Source organism: Ornithodoros turicata, chromosome 9, assembly GCF_037126465.1.
Source record: "Ornithodoros turicata isolate Travis chromosome 9, ASM3712646v1, whole genome shotgun sequence".
Classification (NCBI taxonomy): domain Eukaryota; kingdom Metazoa; phylum Arthropoda; class Arachnida; order Ixodida; family Argasidae; genus Ornithodoros; species Ornithodoros turicata.
In genome coordinates this window covers 25151301-25175714 of record NC_088209.1, presented here as the reverse complement: position 1 = coordinate 25175714, position 24414 = coordinate 25151301, and the positions used below count along the sequence as shown (strand labels likewise).

General features: G+C 44.8%; 1 protein-coding gene across 8 annotated transcripts in view; it reads right to left on the bottom strand.

The window, feature by feature from the left end:
- Window positions 1-30: 30 nt before the first annotated feature.
- The window catches only part of LOC135368445 (cadherin-23-like), a 489752-nt gene continuing 465368 nt past the window's right edge, over window positions 31-24414 (bottom strand). For all 8 annotated transcript variants that reach the window (XM_064601708.1, XM_064601707.1, XM_064601705.1 and 5 more), the window contains 38 exons: window positions 23772-23971; window positions 22927-23016; window positions 22760-22858; window positions 22533-22667; window positions 21617-21745; window positions 21341-21419; window positions 20060-20205; window positions 19733-19921; window positions 17239-17406; window positions 16107-16262; window positions 15022-15089; window positions 14700-14949; window positions 13142-13384; window positions 12935-13007; window positions 12154-12332; window positions 11954-12080; window positions 11733-11878; window positions 11497-11632; window positions 9901-10131; window positions 8721-8893; window positions 8346-8498; window positions 8066-8188; window positions 7355-7544; window positions 7068-7294; window positions 6173-6373; window positions 5976-6086; window positions 5779-5899; window positions 5181-5435; window positions 4998-5110; window positions 4772-4942; window positions 4363-4451; window positions 4217-4309; window positions 3589-3721; window positions 3386-3510; window positions 2706-2737; window positions 2598-2628; window positions 2429-2458; window positions 31-2100 (listed from right to left, as the gene is read on the bottom strand). In XM_064601708.1, the coding sequence (XP_064457778.1) occupies window positions 2013-2100; window positions 2429-2458; window positions 2598-2628; window positions 2706-2737; window positions 3386-3510; window positions 3589-3721; window positions 4217-4309; window positions 4363-4451; window positions 4772-4942; window positions 4998-5110; window positions 5181-5435; window positions 5779-5899; window positions 5976-6086; window positions 6173-6373; window positions 7068-7294; window positions 7355-7544; window positions 8066-8188; window positions 8346-8498; window positions 8721-8893; window positions 9901-10131; window positions 11497-11632; window positions 11733-11878; window positions 11954-12080; window positions 12154-12332; window positions 12935-13007; window positions 13142-13384; window positions 14700-14949; window positions 15022-15089; window positions 16107-16262; window positions 17239-17406; window positions 19733-19921; window positions 20060-20205; window positions 21341-21419; window positions 21617-21745; window positions 22533-22667; window positions 22760-22858; window positions 22927-23016; window positions 23772-23971 (5303 nt within the window). In that variant the 3' untranslated portion in view covers window positions 31-2012. The remainder of the gene's footprint in view (window positions 2101-2428; window positions 2459-2597; window positions 2629-2705; window positions 2738-3385; window positions 3511-3588; window positions 3722-4216; window positions 4310-4362; window positions 4452-4771; window positions 4943-4997; window positions 5111-5180; window positions 5436-5778; window positions 5900-5975; window positions 6087-6172; window positions 6374-7067; window positions 7295-7354; window positions 7545-8065; window positions 8189-8345; window positions 8499-8720; window positions 8894-9900; window positions 10132-11496; window positions 11633-11732; window positions 11879-11953; window positions 12081-12153; window positions 12333-12934; window positions 13008-13141; window positions 13385-14699; window positions 14950-15021; window positions 15090-16106; window positions 16263-17238; window positions 17407-19732; window positions 19922-20059; window positions 20206-21340; window positions 21420-21616; window positions 21746-22532; window positions 22668-22759; window positions 22859-22926; window positions 23017-23771; window positions 23972-24414) is intronic.

Below are 24414 nucleotides of genomic sequence, written 5' to 3'. Positions count from 1 at the left end.
TAAAGGTCAGTGTTGCTTGTGTAGAACTAATGCATTCTGAACTTATTTTATTTCCATGAGAATTGCGACGGACACTGAACAAGAGCATGCTGGCTCATTCGTGACCATGAAACGCCCGAAACATGGTCCTCATAATTTTAACACGAAGAAAACAGTTAATAACTATTATAATGTTGGCGCTTGTCGAAGTCTTGCCGCGTACAAAAGTCAGATTGCAGAATGTATTACAGAACAAGAAAAATATTGCGCACGCTATGTTACAGCAACGCCTCTGTGTACCCCCTATGCAGGACAAAAACATTCCCGATGTCCCCATACAAACATCAGCAAAAGGAGAACGACTGATCGGCATCACTTCAATGGCAGCTACGCGCGCTTGTAGTGACGTCACAAAAGTTTTTAACCTGGTTATGGGATCACTAGCATTCACTCCAAATAAATAGGATTCACACATCACACACATCACAGTTGAACTCGCCATACCTAAGTAGATGCACGAAGTGCACTTTGCACCCCAATGTCATCAGAGAATTTAGTTCTTTGATAAAATTCCGATGAGTGACAGACTGCTTGACGGAGATTCGGGAGTGCATTTTCTTTCCATTTCGTGGAACTAAGATAAGAAGTCTAGATTCGACCGCCTCCTGTTTCTTTGTCGCTCTTGCAGCTGCGACGGCAACTTAAAGACACACATTTTGTTCAGCGGTACTTACCAGGTAAGCATATCCACTCGCTGCTGCAACACTGATTCTAGGTTCTGTCCGTACCTGACACTTATCATAAGAAAAGCTCCGACAACGACATTTCAGTTCGAAGTGTGGCAAAGATCATGAGCATCTTATGAGACTGTCCCTGTAAAGGTACTAAGGTACTACTGCACAGCTTGATGCATTATTCAATTTGTTTTTTGTGCTCACACTCTGGGCGGTCAGCCCTTATACCCTTAACTTTCATTGTGTTTTCATGCTTCGAAATTAGCATATCCTACCCTCATTTGAGCGTCAAATACTTCCTGAGCGTGCGTTGTGACCACACACCCCTAGAGAGAGAGAAAAAGAAACAACACACAGACAAAAAAACAGTAACGCACATGATGTGCCGTGATGCCGAGACAAATAGCGTTCATGTGTGTACATAATTATCTCTAATGAAAGATGCGAAATAGTTAACTTCCTGGTGGGATATACGTACGGTTCTTATACCATGAGACATTGAAAACATGCCTCAGAAATGAAAGCATGCGCATATTCAAATGCCGAGCGTTTTCCCCGAAGGTTTCTACAGTGCGGTACAACTTGTCCCTTCCTAGAATATATACTATAGGTGGCCTGTCGCAATTTACGAGCTGGATTCTCACAAGCAAAAGGCTCATTTGGCAACTATGTTTGGTAATTAATTGTAAAAATATAACTCGCAGATATCCATTCATAAGCTATACATTCTCAACAAACATGCACGGTTCTGCGTAAGTAAATTTACACTGTGGCGGTCACCTACTCGTAGACCAGGATCGCCACACCTGTACTACTGTTAGACGAGCCTCGAAATTGGAATGTCAGTTGATTAGTTCACTATACAGTTCGTACAATCAAACAAGCCACACAAGGACGGTAGCACACCAAGTCTTTCTTTGATCCAACTTGAATCCCAGGCGGGCTTCTCAACACCTGGTGAGGGAAAGGCTTCAGAAGTCACAAGGTGATCAAGTTCCAAATGGCGTCGTTGACTTGTCTCACGTGAATTGTACTTCATTGCTATCGAAGCCTAGCCGGTAGTAGTGCACCCACAGTAACTGTTTCAGAGCTTGTATAGGAGAACATTTGAAGGTGGAACCCTGCTCAGCAGGTAGGTAACGACTAAGACCACACACGCACAAGCAACCGCACGGCGCTCGTTTCTTCAACGAGAATCAACATATGGCATCTTAGCGAGAAGAATATTCCATGCGTTGTTGTGCTAGCGTTGTGCGCTATGTAGCCAGAGCTAGCCAGAGTGCCAGAGCTGGCTGTCCGCTACCTCATGGTAGGGTAGCTTCGATACGACATTGCATCCATCGCCGGGGCGTTGTTGGTCTCTTGCCACTCGTAGATGCGCTGGTTGCTGTAGGAGAAAGATATTTTCTGCTAGTAAACCTGGAGCGGAACTCTATGTAATAAAGGCAATAGACCTTTTTACAAAAGCAAGCGCCACCTGTCGCACGCAAAGGCTCATGGGAACTTAGAGGGCCTTGGAGCATTACGAGACGGCCTGGTGTGCGCACCAGCAACGTCAGCCGGGGTACACCATAACCAAATCAGACGACGGAGCAGTGTCCCTCAAAGTTCCCATGCTGCTTTGCGCCGCGCGCTTGGTGGCGCGCGCATCTTTGTAAAATCGTCTATTCAAACCCGAAGATGGCGAAGAGTAGCAAAGTTGTATGGAATCTTACTTTGGAAGGGATATCATTGAGACAGCAGGCCTGTAATTGAAAATTGAATGTACTTTAAATTCGACAGCGGTTCAGATAAATTACAATAAACCAGTAATTCAGTGGACACTAGTGGGCATGTTGCCTGTGGTGAGATGTATTATTGTACAAAGAAGATAAGGGAACATACGTTTGTTCCGCTAGACCACGCATGCTGCGATCTGAAATATTAGATAATGTTTTTAAGAAACTCAACCTTAATAAGCCATGCATGAACAGATAAATCCAATCATCTTACAGTGCATTCTTTCTCGGAGTCTTGAGGTTAGGCTGCAACGATATTGAGGTTTCCTCATTATCCACGAGCTGACAACTCCATTAAAATGTATAAATGTCTTGTCCATGTGCTTTACTTTCTTGTTAAGAGGGGATACCACCAGCGTGTCCCTACATATTTCCTGTGGGCAACACTTTACGCTGCCCTTCGGTGTAGAATTGATAGATTTTTACGATACTATAGCTTCTTTCGATAGCTTTCCGTAATCCACGTTGAATGTACGAAACACATTTGTAGAATACAGAACTTATATTGCTAGGAGCGTCACGGAACTACAGAAAAATTTACACCCAGGTTGCAAAGCACACCACCGAAACGCTACAGGTATCCAGTTTTTTTTTTTTTTTCATCCCTTCAAAACAAAAATATTTCTAGAACACTGTGCGATCTCATGCTACAGTACAAACAAACAAAAAGCGCAACTGACGGATTGGCGGCCAGATCTCGCGCCGTGCTCTCACACCATGTGGAGCCTCCTATGTTCGAGCGAATCGAAACTTCGGAGAAGCGGCGGTGGTATCCCCTCTCAAGCAAACGCAAAGACAACAGCAACACTTCATTTTAATGAGATGATTGGGGCGTCTCATCCTTACAGGCGATGCTCTACACCACTGCTTGTGGTCAATTGTTACTGCACTTACCTTGCTCGTATGGCGCACATCACAATTATCAGGGCGAATCCTATTAATGCAATAAGGCACGCCACGATGAGGACACATATTTGCGTCCACTTCATCTTGTACGTGCTCCTTGCAGGTCTGCATCTCTATAACGAAGCACAAAAGCACTTTTAGAGAACGTTACGTTCTAGCACGTACATATAAGTCATTTTGATATATCCAACCTCTATTCCAACGATGCTATAGGTCTTGTAAAGCGCTTCTATCTGCGGAGATGCTGAACTGTCCAACATATCTGCCACTTTATCGGGACTCACAACGAGATCGTCTTGCAGCAGCTGGAAACACGAACTAGAACTGAAAGCGAAGCAAAGACGTGTTAGAATCCGTCGTCAGGTGTTTACTCAACATACTTTCGTCTAACTGCAGCCTACTGCACGAAAGTCTTGTTTTTTAATGTGTATATAGTAAACAGTTGATGCTCTTAACCGTCTTTGTTATTTTTGATTCTGCATCCCGGAAACTTGCACATTGTTTTTCTTCCTATTCGCTCCGAGATCGAACAGTGTCGGCGCGCTGCGTAGAAAGGATGAACTACCGTAGTGTGGATAGCTTCCTCGCGTCATCTGCTTTTACGCGTTTATTCCACGTTCAGTGCAGCAGGTGGAGCATTGGGGAACCGAACAGTATCGTACCATCGCGGCACAAGTGATCTTCCGGTGAATATACACAAGAATTACGGAAAAGAACCATAAACTGCGAACACCGGCCGGCGCGTTATCCACACCAGAAAGGTGACGGTGTCGCCCTCTATAGGTCGATCTCGCAGCGAATACTACTATGCCGCGTTACCTTTCAAAGTCGAGGCTGCCATCTTCCCGTGTTGAGTATTGCGTGTCATAAATGTTTGCGCTGATGCTGCTCGTCAGCGCCGCGTTGAGATCTCTGAAAATAAATAAGTGTTGACCGATTGCGCTAGAATTCGCACATGAATTTACTTTTCAAACTGCGGAATAGCCTTCCTGACTTCTTGAGGTTCCTTGTAGAAGACGAACTTCAGCAAATCTGATTCGTGCAGAACGTGAGCCTGAAATGTGTGAAATACAAATATATTGAAAAATCGGTTGATGCAACAGTGCTCTGGACAAGCGACATAATCAGAGGACAGGACGTTTATAAAAGCATTGAAATCATTACTTGAGAAGAACACATGCTGAGTGAATGTAGAGCCTCTCAGGCATTTCTGGTAAACAAATTAAACGAATTCCTGCGTGCCTTCACCAAATGCATTTCTCGTTCGATACCTTATATACTTCAGTAGCCATGACTAACCAAAGTTAATATAAAATATTTCTTCACCTGTGCGATACTATGACACGTAAAGTAACCTAGCCGACGTCAACGTACCTTGATGTGAGTAACAGCAATGTTCTGCGGTCCTGGAGCGCTCTGACATTCAACGACTATATCGAAATAACCATCTCTATATTTGCCGAAGTTCTTCAGGTTTCTTAATACCCCTCTATGTGCATCTAGTTCGAACAGTCCCATCACTGGGGTCGAGTCTTTGGACGAAGGCTGAAATTGAAAAGCCTCTCGTAAGATATCGTTGGGCTAATCGTATGTTACTTACCCTATACCACGTGACATTTCGAATAGAGTACATAATCATGCTCGATGAGCTGTCACGGTCTGTGGCCTTTAGGGTTAGCAGATCGTTGTTAACTTCTGTGTTCATTCTTATGCCTAGAGAATAGTAAGTACCAGAAACGCGTCACAGACTGTGGTGCTTCTCACGAGCAAGACGAGCACTAACCTATGACGTAGTTTGATCTTTCAAAGGACGGAGAGTTATCGTCTATGTCTTCCACATTGACTTCAACCTGAAGTAGAGACCTATCGTCTGGATTGTATTCGAAAAATGATTCATCTGTAGGTCTGGACGGTGGTGCAGCTTTTATCGTCAATAAAAAGCGATCAGTTTGTTCTCGATCAACGCGCTTTTTAGTGAAAATTTCTCCTTCGTTGTTTCCAGTACGTTGGATAGCAAAGACGTTCTCTGCGTTTCCACCTGCAATACAGAAAGCACAATACCGCTGAAAACTGTCAGTCAACCAATAATCAACCGGACCAAATAATCAGTCAATTACAATGACGCACGCACACAAATGCGTAAGTTATGATGATGATATGAGCGCAGTGTCTGCCCCCATCGTCTTCGAAAGAATGGGCAAGATATTAATTGTTTAGGTTGCTGTGGTTAGGTTATATCAAGGTTACAGTAAATAATGAAATACATGAAGAGAATAAAGACTTTGGCTTGTTGGTAGGACATAATCTGCGTTCCTACACCGCAATTTTTCTCTTATCATGAAATACATGCTCAACTTTGGACACAGTTCAGACGTACTTACCTACAATGAAGTAGTCTATAAATGCATTTGTGCCCATGTCCTTGTCATGTGCCTTTACCTTCCCAACTACGGTACCGACTGGTATCTCTTCTTTTATGTTAATCACAACGGGGTCTGCGTTCTGTAGGAAACCAAGCTTTGCGTGACATAACCAATAACTTTGCGTAAACGGGTAGGAACGGATATAGCGAACATACCTTAGCCCTCTGGAACTCGGGATCATTATCATCCACGTCTCGCACGACGACGCGTAGCACCTGGTGTGCTTCCTGGGGAGGCACACCCATGTCATAGGCAACAATCACCAACTGCAGCAGCGAGATAAAAAGAGCTTGTACTACACGAGCACTGAATGATTGAAAAATCAGACTTCAAATATGGAGTAGCTCCTTACAGTGTAGTTGTCACGTTTCTCTCTATCGAGAATAGCGGTTGTGCTGATGAGGCCGGAAGCAGGGTCAATCTCAAATTCTAGCTCCTCTCCGACAACACTGTGCTTATCTAGAAACTTGTACGCCACTTGCGCGTTGGATGACAGTGCGCTATCTGGGTCAACAGCTTGGACATGGAATACTGAGGTACCAATGGTTGCGTTCTGGAAACGTTCGTCAAGAAGTAATTAGTCACGGTCTGAACAGCTGACGCAACTTGGTGGATTCGTCCGTTTTGCATGAATGTTGAGGAGGATCCTCAGTGGTGTCCTCCGTAGCTTAGTGCATCGAACAGTCCTCAAGACTGTACGTAGAGCGCTAGAGCGCTGCTGAAGCTACTGAGGACGGCATTGAGGAATTTTCTCAACTTTCGTGTAAACGGTCCCTGGTCCCCTATTCTTGTCTGCGGACACACGCGTTATCAATATACATGGCTACACTCTAGGCCAGATGATGACTCATGTCGTGTAGATCTAATATGGTATACGGAATACTTTGTAGAATACTAAATACTTATAACTAGTTAAATACTTATAAATTAAATACTTATAACTAAATATAGTATATCGGCTGATGTATGTATGTACATCGGCGCTTGTTATGTCGTTGAATTATATTTCACCACATTACCGCGCCAGCAATGGGGGTAGAGTATCGACCGAAACTCCCCACTTATCACCCTCAAAATAAAGTTGTTGTTTTGTTATGTCATTTAAGTTTCTGTCTACCAACTAGAATTCAACTCGATCTGCCTTCCTTCAACTGGCTTCTGGATTGACTATGACTTTGTCTTCATTACCGCTTCTTTGATACGCTTTTAATTCAGCAATGCTCAACTTGATGTTCATGAGGGCTTACCTCGGAAACGTAGGCAATTTCACCCTGCCGGGGCCGAATGAAGTGAGGAATGCCATCATTCGAAGAAACATCCCCGATTATGACAAGTATCTTAACGTCCGTTTGAAGCTGAGGAGAACCGTTGTCTACAGCACGCACGGTTAGCGAATATGGCTCCGAACGGCCACGACCAGACAGGGGCTGGATGACGCTGATTACTCCATTCTTGCCGTCGATCGTAAACAACTCTGCAAGAAAAACCGACGCCGCTGTAATCTTAATGGAACTTCTATCTGGACGATGTTTACTTATAGAAATCATATCTGGCTCATCCACAAATGAATACGTGACTTCTCCGTTGGCTCCCTCGTCCTTGTCCGTAGCCTTCACGGTGAGAACGCTGAAGCCGGTGGGGACGTTCTCCGGCACTACGGCAGTGTACGTTGATTGGCTGAACTTGGGAGCGTTGTCGTTTTCGTCTTGTAGGTTGATGACGGCCTGGATTTGCAACACGTAAATTAAAAAATACGAATTGTTTACGTAAATTTATTTCAACATATTCAACGACAGTCTGTGGCACAGAGAAATGTGTACTAGCCAGTCGTACCATTTTGCGGTACAACAAAGGGGCTTAACACGCACGCGACTTGCATATACTCAGAGCCATAGCGACAGGGGTGCGGGAAGGGCAGCCGCCCGGGGCGCCCTCGCGAGAGAGGGCGCCGAACGGCAGGCCCTGGCAGGATGGTTGGACAGGATAAAGCGAGAACGAAGAAAATTTGAATATACGATCTCGGTAGTGCAAATAAGCGTTTTGATTTCTTTGTTTACAGGGCTTCTGACGACAGTGGGTGAGGGGGGGGGGGGGAGGGCGCTTCTGATTTACTCTGCCCTGGGTGCAAACTTGCCTCGCTACGGCTCTGCATATACTCATCACCGTCGTAAAATATGAACCTGTGAGACACTCTCATATACCCAATATATTCTCATATACCCTATATAACATGATAAAGGCTTACCAGTATCGATGTCCTACGTTGGTTAGACGGGGCTCCCTGGTTATCGGTAGCCGTCACTTGCAAGTTGTATGCGGATTGCTTCTCCCTATCCAGATTCACTCCTTCACGTAGACCAATTATACCCTGCAAACACGGTTCGAGCTTTAGAATTGTTCATAATTGCATGTGGGATAGGGAGGAACACAGAGACGACATCCTTCCGTTGGAATCTGACCATCGTCTAAGCCGTAAGTGACCCCATCTTTTGTATTTGGAAGGCTGGTAGACCTGAATATCTCACCGTTGTCTCATTGATGGTGAACACATCAACGCCATCGCCAGATATCGAGTACCGTATTGACCCGTATTCCTGTTGGCTATCCCTATCCGTGGCATGAATGCTGAGTATGGTCTGGGGGTATTTTGTGCTTTCAGATATGGTCGTGGTGTAGGACTGTAATGAAAGACATTGATTATTACACGCGCATATACTACGTATGTGCTATGCGTTACACGAAGTGAGACAGACAGCGTATTTACTCGCATAATTAGCGCGCCCTTCCATGGCGTTACATTGTTAGATAAAAAGTGCGTCAACTGTGTGAGTAACTGTGATAGTTATTGGTTAGAACATGCCGACGTTAAAGACATGTTACACTATCGCAGAAACCCTTACGTTTTGTGAAAACACAGGGCTGTTGTCGTTTATGTCTTGGACGTGCACAATGACTGTGGCTATCGAAGACCTCTGCTTTCCTCGTTCATGTCCAATAATGGCTTTAACGTCGAAGGTTAAAACCTTTTCTGCCAAGTCTTCATAGTCGAGTCGGCGGTTGAGAGTCACAGCACCTAAAAGGAATCGGTTTCTCGTAGATAAGATTATCGATGAGAAACATAGAAGTGATAGGGACATTCCCAAAGTTTAAGTGTGCCAAATAATTTCGTATTTTGGACGCCAGAACATTTCCAAAGCTTGTGTAGTTAAGAACGTGTTATCGATATTTGGATTAGTAATATTCGTGTAATTTCTGCGGGGAACTGTGTATATACACTAGCAACATTCCTCAGAATATTCCACTGGAAGAGGCGAAAAACGTCACAGCTTTCTGCTGCCACGTAAGCCCGAGCGCAAAACGTCATATCTTTATGTGCGCTGCCAACGCCACCTAGGGGGTGTTGGCGCTGTCGACGGTGACGGTGTCGTCTGCTAAGTGTCGCCTGCTAAGTGATCATGCCACTACTGATACTTCGGCACAGTGCGAATACTCAACAATGAGGCGGAACCTCAGCCTCGTGAGCCGTTTGTTGGTCTTTCTTCCATTAGAATATTCCACAGGATGTCGCTAGTGTGTATACACGGAAAGTAGAAGTTAGCAGTTCCAGATATATCTCTGTGTACGACAACTGCGTGTGACGTTAAGCGAGAACAGCGCTCGAAGCATTCGCTTCCCAATTTCTTCTACCATTATTGACGCAGCAGTCAGTATAGCACTGCAGCAAGATGAAGACGAAAGCAAACTTATAGTGCCCAGTTGGTTTTTAACAGATATGTAATTTCCCTTAAAGATGATGTCGCCCCCTAGGGAATCATTAAGGTAATGTGAATGTATCTCTGTGTGAAATAGTCACAAACACCGACATGGAGTGACCTTTATTTATGGCACATGAATTATACAAGCTGCACGGATATGCATCACTAGAAGTCCTTCAGGTGGATATGCGCGACCCTAAACTGGGAGCCCCATTTTTAGTTCACCCTGGCCAAATGAGGACCCATTGTGATTGTGAGCCATGCCTTCTAAAAACAGGAATTGGAATACGGTTCCCAGATGCGCGGGTAAAAAAGCCAGACCCACCTGAGATAGGGCTCACAGAAAAAAAGCCACCTGCGTCTGACTCCGGAATTTTCGCAAAATTTGTGACAGGGGCATGGGTTACGGGGTCTCTGGCCGATACAGCGAACACTGTTGAACCAACCACGGATTCTTCTGGAACTGTGATCACGATTTTGGGAGTGGCAGGCGTCCAGGGAGGAGCGAATATTGGATTGCTTTCACTGTGAGCTTGGATGTAGATCGTGACTTCCGCTAAAAAGAGTGACGGAATAAAACATTTCAACCTATCGTCATAAGCAGCCTTCCGGTAAGGTGCCTCAATGCTGGATCCCTCTGTATATTGCGTGAAGACAACCGCGTCAAGCGCGTTCCGACTGCCGGGCGGGAGCGCGCAACGGCGCCCGCAACGGCAGAAGCGTCACATGGAGGACGCCGGAGACCCGTTCTCCGGCGCAGTCCAAGCAGTCGCTCCTTGCGCGACTGACGCCGTCGGACGGGTGATGACCGACCAATCGTGGCGAAGGAGAGCAAGCCGTCTGTTTCCGGTTCCGGACACGGCGTTTGTTTAGCTCCACATTATCCGCGTGGTGAGCAATGCTTTCGCTTTAGCTGTCATCTGAACGTCGTGCGCCATGGCAGATAGCGACATAGAATTCCTGCTGGAAAGGGTTACGGACATCAGATATCTATACGACAAAGGCGAGCCGAACTACAAAGATACGCGCAGAAAGGAGTCGACGTGGGAGTTAATCGGGAAAAGTTATTGAAGAATTAATACATAGGGACAGAGTGATGCCGCGTTCGGCTGAGTGCCTGCTCTGGCTAATCTTCTCCGAAGTATTAACTGCCAACAGAAGCACGTTGATTGTGTTGAGAACTTCGTTTCCTTCCATGGCGATTGCGGAGGGAAGCACAGCGGTTAGCTGAAACGGAGAGCTGAGACGGAAGTGGCGCAAGTCTCGCTTCCTTCCAGATACCTCGACATTACGGCGACCGTCAGGTGCCCGGAGTGTGGATACGATTCCCGTTTTCCGGTCGCCGGTTCAAGCAACGGGAGCGGGCGCCCGGCAGTGGGAACGTAGCTTTATGGGCGAACGACACTGCAACTTAAGCTTTTATCTCCTCCTCTCCTTCTCAAGGGGCCCGACAATGCGGAGCGTGCTCTCATTGGTCTCCTCAAACGATTTGTCCAATCACAACGGGAGATCGTTTGAGGAAACCAATAGCACACTGCAAATGTCAGTACCGTTGTGACGAATGACGCAACAGACGAATCCCGTTCCTTTGTATTGCTGCCATGGTAACGGTACCTTTCATTGTATGAGGAACTTTTTTTGCACTTTAGTGTCCTTTTAACACTTGGTACAGTTAAGATCTAAGTAAATCAAGAGCAAATGAGGTTCGAATGAGTTGCTGAAAGCAGAACACTGCATCTAGACAAGATGGCCGACGGCGTCAAAATGGCGGCTTGACATCGTAATTCTTCTGCGAAGGGTGACTGCACTACGCAGCGAGAGCTTGCATTGAGGCACCCTATACCTATGTAGTCGAACTATGACTGGATATATCGAAACTGCGCAGGATCTTTTGTAAAAGGATCCAAATGTCAGTACATACCAATAGACTTTTGTGGTCCCAAGGATCCGTTCTGATCCACGGCAGCGACGTTGAAAGTTATCACAGAAGCTGCATTGTAATCTAGCGGGCTGTTAACGCTGATTTGTCCTGTCACACCGTCAATGCGGAATGCATTCTGAAACGAAAATAATCGAGGTATATTCCATAGCGTATACATACTATATATCCGATTATCTCAATCAGAACGGTGACCAGCGCGAATGCTGGATGCCTACCTTGTAATTATATCCATTCCATGGTGACACCAGCGATCCAGTTTTATCTCGAGCCATAACTGGTTCCTCTATGGAGTATCGTATCTTGGCACCATTATCTGGATCTTTCGCCGTGACATTGAGCACCTCGCGTCCAACAGGAAGGCCTGAAGACAAACGAGGAAAATCCAAAATTGAGGCAAAATATGTGCTTACTTTGGTACGTGGGTAACGAAACTCACTCTCTGTAATCCAGTGCACGTACGAATCCTTAGAAAACACCGGCGGTTTGTTGTTGACGTCTTGCACCATCACCCTAACTGTGGTAAACGCTTTCTGTGGAGGGTCTCCCCCATCAACAGCAAACACCTGGAACACGAAAGTTCTGGTCAGCTACTGAATGGGCGTCCGTGACCCTTGCTGCACCACGCCAGTGACTTACCGTGATGAGGTACGAGTCCCCGTAGAGCTCGCGGTCCAGATTAGCGCCTTGTGACGTGCTAAGTATGCCGGTCAATTTGTTTACAACAAAGTTGTCTCGCGCTCCAGAGTCTAAGTAATACGTGATGTTGTTGTTCGGCCCGTCTGGGTCGGTGGCAACCAGCTTCAGAACGCTTGTACCTGCGGAATGGGGGCACAATGAGTTCATTCAGAAGTTTGGAATTAAAACAAAGTGCATAACGGTCTGTGTAGTGAGCAGCTAACAAATAGATCATCCCTTTGAACCTCCACCAGGACACGAAGCTAGACCTGCGTGCCACTCTGGCATTCACGGCAATCTAGGAGATTCACGTTCCGGATTAAAAGGGGACCTCCTCGCCAACTTCTTACAAGTATTGTGGTTAGTTCGACAGCCGCGTATTTACTTCCATGTGGTTTAGTCTGCACCAAACTCCTTGGGAGAAATTTGTAGCTCAACCAGAAGTGGACCAAGATCAAAGTCCGTGGTAAGCAGTGATGATTGCAGCGATGAGACTATAAGGTATTGTACAGCTCGCATCAGAGTTAACTTGAACGCCATTCCCTCCTGCGACCCCCAGTGGTACTTAGTAGAAAATACGGCATTGTTTTGGTCACCTATTTACAGTTAGAGGGGTGACCCTCGTTATGAAGACGTTGTCTTCTGCTAGGCGTTGCCAGGGCGTCTCTCTTCGCGCTTCGTAGGCTTTAGCCGTGTTAGAGTTAACTTTGACGAGAGCCGTACACTATCAAATGACGGTTACCTGCTTTCGCATTTTCTTTCACCGTTGATTTGTACGGCGCGTTGAGGAAGTACGGAGCGCCTTCGTTTTTCCGCTGTGAGTTGAAACAGGACACAATGAAAGGCAAATGAATACATGAAATAAATAGCACTTGATAGCAGCTTGGTACTTGATAGCTCGATTGATGGCATCATGATGTGCCGTCATAGCTGATAATTCCTACATTACCTTCAGTCTTATTATGACGGGAACGTCAGTTGTTAAGGGTGGCACGCCGTAGTCGATAGCCTGAACGATGACTTCGAACTTCGTCGCACCGTACGGTGCCGCTGTCACGTTCAAACCTCGGAGCAGGCGTAGTTCTCCGGACTCGGAGTCAATGCTGAAGGTATCCGAATCGGAAAAATTCGTCGCCTTTATCCTATAGCGTACTTTTCCGTTTCCTTGTGTTGGTCCGTCGGCGTCCGTTGCCTGCATTTATAAGCATTAAAACTCGACGAAGAACGAGACACAGGTTCGGGCTGCACAGAGGTAAACTACCCATCCCTTTCTGCAGTCTAGGTTTATAGCAGAAGACAGCGATAACGCACACAACAATTCTGCAGTGCGTTTCGGAAGCGGTTAAGAGGCACCAACGCACAAGGACGGTGCGGTGTATACTGGTATAGCTCAGAAATTACACTGTCCTCATGGTCAATCATACTGTCTTGAAGAAGAGGAACCGCATGTGACCGACATTATCGTTGTTTACCAGTGGTATGGTGCATAGCCAAATGAGCAGGCATATTTCGAACAGACATTTACAGGGTTAGTCTAGCAAACGTTACACATTTCGATAGCATTGTAAAAATAGAAGACTGGGTTTTACCCACCCCAAATTTTGCAGACTGATAGCCATTTGTCTGAAGTTTTATTGGAATTTTTTGTAAGCGATATGGTCATGTAGAAAGAAAATTAAAAATCAAGCAAAATCTCGCCCCATGCATTTTCAATGGCCAATTCCCCAAAACACCTCCATTTTTTTCTTGTGTCTGCTTTACATTCACATCACTTCACACAGGCGGCGCTGCCTACAACAATGTGAAATGCCCATTCTGACATTATGCACCAGACCTCTTGTTTCAATCTCATTCTGTATATTGGCACCCCCTGTGTGTGGTGAAATGAAAATGAAGCGCACACAGGAGAAAATGGCAGCTTTTGAGTTAGATGGGCCATAGAAAATGCATAGAGTGAGATTTTGCTTGATTTTTAATTTTTCTTCTACAGCACCTCTACAGGCCTCGTATAGGAACCGTATAGTGTTACTGGAACATTCCTTCAAGTTTTTAATCCTCTTTTAAATACGGTTAACTTTTGGCAAATAATATCTTGAAGAACACATTCTTTTGAATCCAATGTCCGTCATAATAAATAAAGCCCATGCTAGCAAAGCTCTTCTTCGTCAGGTACTACCATAAGCAGTAATAATACGAAAAACACTGAAGTTTCACTTGGCTTATTCTGGTACACTCTTGGTGTAGCAGGCATATTGTACCTTATCAGGTACAATCTTATGGTTCATCTTGTGCATGAAAAACACTAAAAAAGAAAAACAAGTGGATCTTCAGCGTTTTTCATGTTGTTGGTGCCTGTGTCCATCTGAACTAGACCCAACTTTCAACATACGCCCGTAGTATCACAAGGGTATATATCTGTAGCAAGGATCTCTTTTGCAATTTCTTTTACCGTAAACCTTATCTTTCAACTTTTGGTAACGTTGTTCAAAAAATATCAAAAGCCTTACCTTGAGAAACACGGGGGATGGAAGCTCATTTGCATCTTCGACAAGATCAATCAGGTAACTATCTTTCGCAAATCTTGGCGGATTATCATTTACATCGACGACTTCGACAAAGAGGTTTACAGAGGACACCTTGCCGCCGCCGTCTTGAGCTTCGTACGTGAACGAATAGCTTGAAACACTCTCATAGTCCAGACACGTGTCCTTGCAGACCCCAATGCTTACAAAGCCTGTATCTTTGTCGACGCTGAACCTGCGTATAGTTTCACAATTATAACATCATCCTCACAGGTGTCACGGCGTGCCGTAGCAGAGCCACACTTACTTCTCTGACCCGTAGCCTTTCATAGCGTAGGTGAGCTTTCCATTGGGACCGCTGTCGGCATCATACGCCTGGAATGGAAAAGAACCTACTGACAAATGTTGACGGTAATGACAATAGACCTCAACCCGAGAAACGTCATCATGACGTTGGTAGACAGACTGAAACCGAAAGAAATCGGAAGAGGAGGGCTGGGTTCCACGAATGGGCACTTGTTCGCTGCCTCCTATTGAAAGAATAGTAGGACCGAAGGTCGCGTCCCTTTCGAGGACCACTGTAATACCCTCGAGACCGTGGCTTTCGGGCACGCCCTTGTTCGCCTCTAGATTCCACCGTAGTTCAACTCTACCAGATTGGTGGCGCTGTCGAACACTATGACGTCATTTGTTTACAAACAGGGAGAGGTCTATTCGCGGAGGACAGCGTATCTACGCAACTTGCCACCAAGTTGCTAGCGTCCTCTGTCGGGTTCGAACCCGCAACCTTGGCGCAACATCAGAAGGCGGATACGCCACCAACTGGTCCACCGATACTGGTTCTGTTAAATGTGTCTGAGAGCTGTTCTCATAATATATGAAGGGAAGTGCCTCAGGGCGAGCGCCGCCGATATTTCGACCAGAGACTGTTCTTCTTCTGGGCTAGAAGAGTCTATGTTCGAAATATCGGCGGCTTTCGTCCCCTGAGGCATCTTCCCTTCATACTTCCCCTACAGCTTCGCTGGATTTTCTACCCCTCTACCTTCTCATAATATAGGATGTTATCTTACGAATATTGACGAGACCCGTTTAAATCTGTCGTTACCCTGCTACGTTGTGAAACCGATTTCACGGAATACATTGAAACGCGTCATAGACCCATATCCCAGAAGAGAAAAAGAAAAGGCGACACTCAAAAACAGTAGACACTCAAGCTTTCTACGTTAATTTCCGGTACTATAGCTTTCGCGTGGTGGACCACTCTTCTTTAGGTACCTTCAGGTACAGGGACATTTGATCTTCGAAGACCTGACTTTTCCCTCCCCGCTACTTCATCGACTTATATTACACAAGAGAGAAAGGGAAATATCAGTTGACGCTTAAATTGCTTACCGTTATGGAGAATACTCGTGTTCCGCTTCGAGCGCTTTCGGGAATCTGAATCAGGTATCGGTCGTTCTCGAAGACGGGAGCATTGTCGTTGGCGTCGGACAGCGTCACAGTAACGGTGGCGCTGCTTACTTCAGATCCATTTTGAGACGCGACAACCTGAGAATACAGAACAAGTGTCGAATCACACAAGTCGAATCACACCAGCCGAATAAATGGGCTACAAGATTTGTTAGACTATGGCACATGAGGCGCAGATACCCCAGCAGGCCCGTCAGTCCACGAGTGTGGATTTGCTGCATTTGCCTTAAGCAGTTGCTTAAGACAAATGAAAAGAGGGGGCAAAATGTGTGATGTAAAAATGCACGTTTATGGTGCGGTCGTCACCACTGAAAATTATTGCGATCCGGAGATTGTAAATCACGGGCAGGTATAATAATGCTGACACAAGAGAAGCCAGTTGACAAATGTGGCTATACCATACGCATTCCATTTTGTTCTCGCAAGCTTGCTAACGTGTTACAGCTCTTGTAATTCGTCTACTTGCCATAAACAAAGATTTGCACAAAGAAATGCGATAGAATGTCTGAATATCCTCCCGACAGTCGATAGAATAGTGGTTTTACATTGCACAGTCGAAAGGAGCTACACGCGGGTATTGCCTACGTCACTAGACATATGCATGACATGACGAAACAATTTTTAGGAAGGCGTTATCGAGCAACTGCATCATATCAACCACAACTAGAAGTTCATGCGGTCAAAACATAATTTAATTAGTATTAGTATCAAATTCAATAACTTGCACATTATCATCGTGTCTAGAGTCAAATATGTCCGAAGGTTCTTTCTGCTTGTTCGCTTGATATGGGGTAAGAGTGGTCAGGCTAAGTGTAATGGCTTGCTACTCTTTTCTTTCTGCAAACAGATCGTTGTCCCACGACCGGCACGCTGCTTTCTGTACTCTATGTTTATTTAGATCGTTTTCCTTCCTCTTAGGAGCAAGATAATGAAAGTTCTTTCAAAATTTCCTGTGTCCTCTTCATAGAAGCGGTAGCGACAGGTGTAACGTTTCCCTTCTTCGTAACACTTTCACTTACGCGTACTCTGTTAAGCCAAAAAAGAGGGTGCTTACCTGGAAGATGAACGTGCGTTTTTCCTCGTCCTCGTAATCCAGGCGGCTCGCATCTGCGACCTTGATCAAAATCGGGGTTCTGCCCACTGCCGATGCAGGATGCACGCTGAAGACACCGTCAGAATTGTACACATCTCTCAGGGCCAAAGTAAAGCGAGCATTTTCGCCCTACGAAATCAATCACGTGTAAGAATTACTTTGCCACAGCCATAATGACAACGATGATGCCAATACATATAATGGCAATACATGATAATGATGAGTAAATTAGGGAATGGTAGGCTAAAAGGATAAGGAAGATGGGCTCATTAATTATGTGACACATCTAATCAGTCAACAATACAAAGATGATGATGAAGATCAAGATGATGTTGAGCAAGAATATGGAGGCGTTCTGATGATCGCCGTGGAGGGAGACAAAGTAGTGCATGCCTGCTCTTCGTTTTTAGGGCGAGGGCAGTACAATCTTTGAAAAGTCAAGTGGGCTTTGTCGCGGGCGTCTGTGTTCGTCTGAGGTCGTTAAGGTACCCTGTATGTAATGCTGGCACCAGACACTGACATGAAGGAGGAGAAGGAGGAGATGTGCACGTTGTGTAGTCCTGGGACACGTGTCCGTCGTCCCCCAAACCCCATCTTGCCATAGTTTACGACTGTATTGAACAAGCTTCCATGCTCTGAGAAAGATCAAGAATACCATAAAACCCGTATTGTTGTCATAGCTATAAGCCTCTCGAATAGCATCTGGATCTCATGTCGAGCAGGTAGTTCTGGCACAGGGTGAAAGCGTCCCCTCGCTGCCCCTTCTTCGGTACATTATACTAGGTGAACTCCTCACCTTACGAAATGCCACCGCGTAGCAGTTGCATTAACTTTTTTAGATGGCCATTTAAATTGTTGTGCGTATACGTACACTCTATTTGCGTAAACAACGAGAATTGGCCGGAGGCAGGCCACAAATATGGACGACACAAACACGTAAGCCTCCAACGCACAGAAATTTCCGAATTCAAGTAACTGAAGGGAAAGGTTCTGACGCCAGGCATCGAACCTGGGTCTTCTGATTTCCGATCAGATATGCTACCGCTACACGTGCACTGTCGATGCAGGATGCATGCTGAAGACACCGTCAGAACTGTACACGTCTCTCAGGGCCAAAAGTAAAGTGAGCATATGCACCTTACGAAGTCAATAATGTGTAATAACGGCTGTATATATAACGTGTATAAGGGCTGATGTAAAGGCAGTGGTGGCGTGATGCGTGCAAGCATACGCTTATCCCATCCTACAGTTTGCAATACAAGGGCTGAGGGCTCACTAAGTTTGTGACTCATCTAATCAGTCAACAATACAAGGGCTGATGTAAGGGCCGGCACCTGAGGTTGGCCTTCCTATTTTTTGATGTCAATACGCAGCTGATGTAAGGGGATGCTGTCCCGTCTTACAGTTGGCAATACGAGGGCTGATGATCAACTGTGGCGCAGTGGATGCGTGCTGGGCCCATAACGACTAAAGTTAGGAGCAAATAACTTCGCAAAACAGTGACAGTGTAAAGGGTTCAGGGTAGTGGAGGGTGTTATTAAATTTAAATTACCAGATTAGTTAAATGAATTTAGAATATGCTAAAGCCGCAACACATGGAGGGGATCAATCGGGAATTTGAGGTGAGTTAATTGTAAAGCACAGGAGTGTTGGCGCTCTTCTGAAGCACACGATACAGCGTTACACTCAAGTGCAAAAGCAACAGGGCAAAGTTTTAGAACTGGCCTCAGTTGTTGACTTTGTTGGGGGAACAAGCGAATCAGTAAATTAAGGATATGGGGAATGGTAGGCTAAAACGATAAGGAAGATGAACTCACTAATTATGTGACTCATCTGATCAGTCAACAATACAAACCCAGTGGTCCGTGGATCGAAACCGCGTTCTGCTAAGTAGCCATAGGGCCCTGTACTGCCCTTCGCAGCGACTCTGCCGTGTTTGGATAGTCCGCTTTGTATGGCCAGCACGAAAAGCAAACCCTCCTAGAGAGTGTTGTTATCTAGCTTGTAGGATTGTAACGTGAAGTCAGTGTCTGTCCAAAAGGGGACTACCTCTATGGGTATAGCTCTCCTGCCTGATGACAATACACAAGTAACTTCCTTACTTGATGCACACAACGGGAAAGGTCTCCCTGAGTTAGCAGCACCTTTTAAAGCACCTTTTCCATGAGTTACTTAAATTCGTGTACGCGGCGACGTGCCTACCTGAATACCTGTGTTCCTAACGTGTGTACCTGAAATAAGAGACTCTTTCCCTCCACCCCATCCTCCCTTCTCTAAAAAGACTACCCCTACTCAATGCCTCCTTATGAATACGGGATCATCACCCTAGAGCCTCTCACTTCTGCTTCGCGGAAAAGACCAATAATTATTATAATAATAATTCAGAGTAGATTAACGCGCTCAGAAAAGAAGTGATGGGCAGCTCTATACAGTTAATTGCAATAAATTAACGTACCACGTCATTGTCGTTCACAGTCATATTCAAGCCAGGCATCGCTGTGTTCTGTGCCAGATCTTCCGGAACAGTGACGTCGAAGTTATTAGCATTGAACTCCGGTCGCTGATCGTCCACATCCAAGATAATCACATTGACATCTGAGTAAGCTACTTCTCCAGTGGGAGCTCCGTTCACGACCTCAGTAGCCTTCATCCAAGAGAGAAGCACGCATGTCAGTAATTAACCTCAACTCACAGCAAATCACGTTAAATAGTTATTGTATATGCGGAAGATTACATCGACACTGAACAAATGCGTGACTGTAAGAGATCATGTTACACTTACTTTTAACTGTAGGTTGTATAATCCACCACTGCCTTCAATGACAATATCCTCCCTGTCAATCGTAATGTTCGAAGTTTGCAGTGATACTGTGTGAACGCCATTCTCATCCATTTCGACGGGACCAAGTTTGAAATACCCTTTAGTATCTAAAAGAGAAAGCGGTCCGAAACGTGATTAAGCGATGATGTTGCACCGAATGTCACATCATCGAACACAGACTGCTTTATTAATATTGCAAGAGAAGAGCGTGTCTATGCTGTGTAATGGATCCTGGCCGTAAACTAGCCGAAAAAATAAAACTAAACAGAGTCTCTGTTTGAACTGCGGTATTGTAGGCGTAAGTTAAATACGGTAGTGCTACATCCCAGATAGGACTGCGTGGTCGTAGGTTGTCACATTCCATCATTTCGACTTCGCTGTGAGCAGCAAGCAGAAAACTTGCCTTGCTCTGCCCCGCAGTTAATGTTGCAATGATCCCTACATTTCGTATGCAATCACTCTTTAGTGGTATTAACTGCTCCGATATTGATCTTTTCATGAATTTCTTTAAATTCAGAAACTATGCCCATCGTATGCTTAGCAACTGACTTCTGTTAATCCTTGACCGCTGGACGCTTTTTGTGTTCGTTCGAAACTCTTGCTGCCCTTACGGTAGTTGTTTGATCATTCGTAGTTTTTACCTTTCTCGTTGCTTTGATTGCCGTTTGTATGTATACTCTTTTGTGGTGCACTGCCCAGTAGGCTGTTATTCAGCTGTTGGCAGGCACGTCATTAAATAAATACAAACAAACAAACACCGACCATTCCACTCATCTCACTGCAATAAAACCCCATCCTTGTTTACGCATTAATATTATTACTGGTCGACTCAGTTGAGAGGAACATTAAAACATTATGTCGTTGGAAACCCGAAGTTATAAGGAACACACCTTTCTCTATGCACACATAACCCACAGAGAGGATCAAAATAAAGTCAATTTGAAAAGAAAAATAACCTTTTTGAAATAAAATTAGAGCAGAAAGATCAACAAGATCAAGGCGTGTAACCTAGATCAATAGAGTCAGCTTTTTGTACTTCCAACTTATCAATCTTGGATTCACACACGCATGTTGAACTTAAATGACAGATTGCTCGTATGATTTCCTCATACCCTAATCTAAAAACTGGATCTGCATGCTGCCTTCCTTGACCTTCACACACCCAATTTAAACAACCTACATTTTCAGAATGCAGCCTATTACAACGACAGAATACGCACACGCCAAAGGACAGGGCCGTACCATTAAGAATTTGGAACAGGAGTGGCAGTCTATAGCCTGCATCCGCATCGTAGGCAGACACCAACAGGACGGGAGTGCCCTGAAAATTGAAACATCAATGCATGAAGCTTTCACAACCATTTCGACGATGTTTCTACATATGTATACAAAGCCCTAGGGAAGAACAAACAAAAAAAGACAACGTCATGCTCCACTTAACGCGCTGCATGTTACGACAGTAATGCAAATATACTACAACGAAATGTCTACGACGGCCCGCAGACAGAGAAATCTTACCTCTGGGCTGTTTTCGGCAACCGTCGCCGAGTAGAACACGGATGAAAAAGTCGGAGGCTTGTCTTGTACATCTCTTACTTTGATGATTACGTCGGCGCTTGAATTCATCCTGTTCTCCGTCGCCAGGTCCTTTGCAGGGAAATGGAAGAAAAGAAAAAGATATTAGGAGACGTTAAGGACAGTTCCACTTATGTGCAGTTGCGCTTGTTGCGCTCAAAGATAAAATAATGTCGATGTAGGTTGGGAGTCAAAAGCGTAGCTTGGGGTACGTAAGTATGCTGCACTGGTTTTCTTTAGAAGTGGAAATTCGATGCTGAGACGTATTATCGTCTCGGTAGATCCTGCAAGCTATAGCTGAGCGGCGCCCACACAAATGCTAGGTAATACGGAGGAAGCGTACGAAAGATACTGAAGTCTCACTTGGCTTATTCGGGTACACCAGCCTTCATGTAGCAGGCTATACTTCATCACGTAGTCTGCTGCTCGAAAGCTTGTACAGCCGAATAAACCGAGTGAAGCTTCAGTGTTTTTCGCTTTGTTAGTGCTCGTCTCTCGGATTCTACACTCAACTTTTGACATTCTTCCGTTAATAAAAGGAACGTACACTGGTGTCTTTTGCATAACTCGAAAGGGGAGATCCTTACTTGACAATCGAATATCTATATTATGAAAGTAGTGAGTAACAACAATTCCAAGCAATTTCTATTAATCACTACATGTACGAGAACTCGTGCTTCGAGACTCAGAGGTTACGTGAGGCGCGTTAGGAAAATCTCAGCCCTGAGTTTCCTCAGCGCGCTTCGTGCAAACAGTCTCTGGTGTCTCTTTCACGTGTCATATTAGAATCGAACAGGCAATAAATAATATTATTGTGTGAATATTATTAGGTAATACAGTAACTTCGTAAAATTCTTACATGTGCCTCCAGAGACATGACATACGTTGTTTCTTGCTCATAATCCAAAGGTTGTTTAAGTACCACCTCTTGTTGATATCTTCCGAGTCCGAGCTTCACTTGTTTGAGTTCAAACAGCGTGCAAGCTTTAGGAGTCTAAAAACAGAGCGCAATATGATATCCTGAATCAGCATTCACACTTGACGTAAAGAGTCCACACTGAGCGTCATGGAAAGATCTGTACTTACCACCTGTTTCTGGCACGAGACCTGCACGTCAGCATTCATTCCCAAGTCAGCATCCGTCACGATAATACCACGATAGATGGTGGTTCCAACCACTGTGTCCTAATACGTAGACATTCGTTGTGTTTGTCATTCATCTGTCAAGTATTCTGTGTGTGTGTGTGCTTTACCTCATCAACGTAAAATGAATAAGGACCGTTCTCAAAAACTGGTGCGTTGTCATTATAATCAAGAACGTTGATCTCTCTCTGGAGTGAAACCTGAAATAAGGAACATGGAGAGTTTCTAAAGTTATTGTTATATAACCTAGTTCAATATAAAACTTAGAAGGACCAGAAGTTTGGAAGGCTGGTATACATCTTAGCTGCTTTAAGTTTTAGCTTTAGGTTTAAGACATATATTACAATGAAGATAAACCTGTTTGTTTTTGTTTGTTTTTTTTTCACTGAAACCACGAACATGATAGCACTCCTTGACAAAAGCACAAAAATTAAAGTGATATTCATGATATATACAAGTATATACAAGATGTATAAAGCTATATAGAGGTTCTCACTTGCATGTTCATGAACCATGAGCTTAACAGCTGGTAGGCAGACTAACACTTGTAATTAGTAACTACTTCTGTAATTAGATAAATATGCTAATAAAATATTCTGAACCGCAAAGTAACACTTGTAATTAGTAACTACTTGTGTAAGTAGATAACTATGTTAATAAAATATTCTGAACAGCGAACTACCACAAAACCAATGGCTCTCAGCAGGGTAACGATGATAGTGACGATACCGTAGATACCTCTTTTAAGGATAATTTGGAGTAGCTATCCCTTCGGATGCCAGATGGCATCCATGAGCTTACGCAGAGAGAAGAACACACGAAATGAACTCAGGAGTACCGTTTGTTTCCAAAGTACACATGGAATGCGTAACTGGTATGACAACACGGCATCCTTTTTTGTAACTCACAAGTAAAGCTGTTTGCACAAGAGAGCACATTACACATTGTGTCTTACTGTATTGGGTTTGCGCCCGTTGATCTTCTCATCCGTGATACTTATGATGACATCAATTGTGTTCTCTTCCTCCCTGTCAAGAACCCTCGATAATCTCACTACGCCGGTGTCTTTGTCGACGCTGAACGTTCCGCCACTGATGTAATAAAACACTCTGGTGTTGTCAGGATCCCGACCTTGTAGAGTATATACAGATGTGCCTAATGGAAAGCATTGAAAATTTCATTGAACGCTGTATCACACCGTATAGTATTGAAGGCAATCATTTGTGTGCAGCATCTGCAACAACAGTTTTATTGCATCGTACGCTATCGCCTCTGCGTATGTAAGGGATAGCGTTGATGGTTCTGCCCAGGACCATAACGGAAAGAGAGCTTCACGCAGTGCGCAGTACCACCAAAGCTATCCTTTACGTACGCAAAGGCGATAGCGTACGTAAGAGATAGCGTTGGTGGTCCTGCGCTACACTTTTTATTAGAGAGTTTTAGTACATCGAACGCTATCGTCTTTGCGCACGTAAGGGATAGTGTTTGTGATCATGCCCACGCGTAAAACAATAAGAGAGCTTTGCGCTGTGCACAGAACCACGCTATCCCATACGTACGCATAGGCCCAATAGCGTACGATTCACTAACTCTCTATT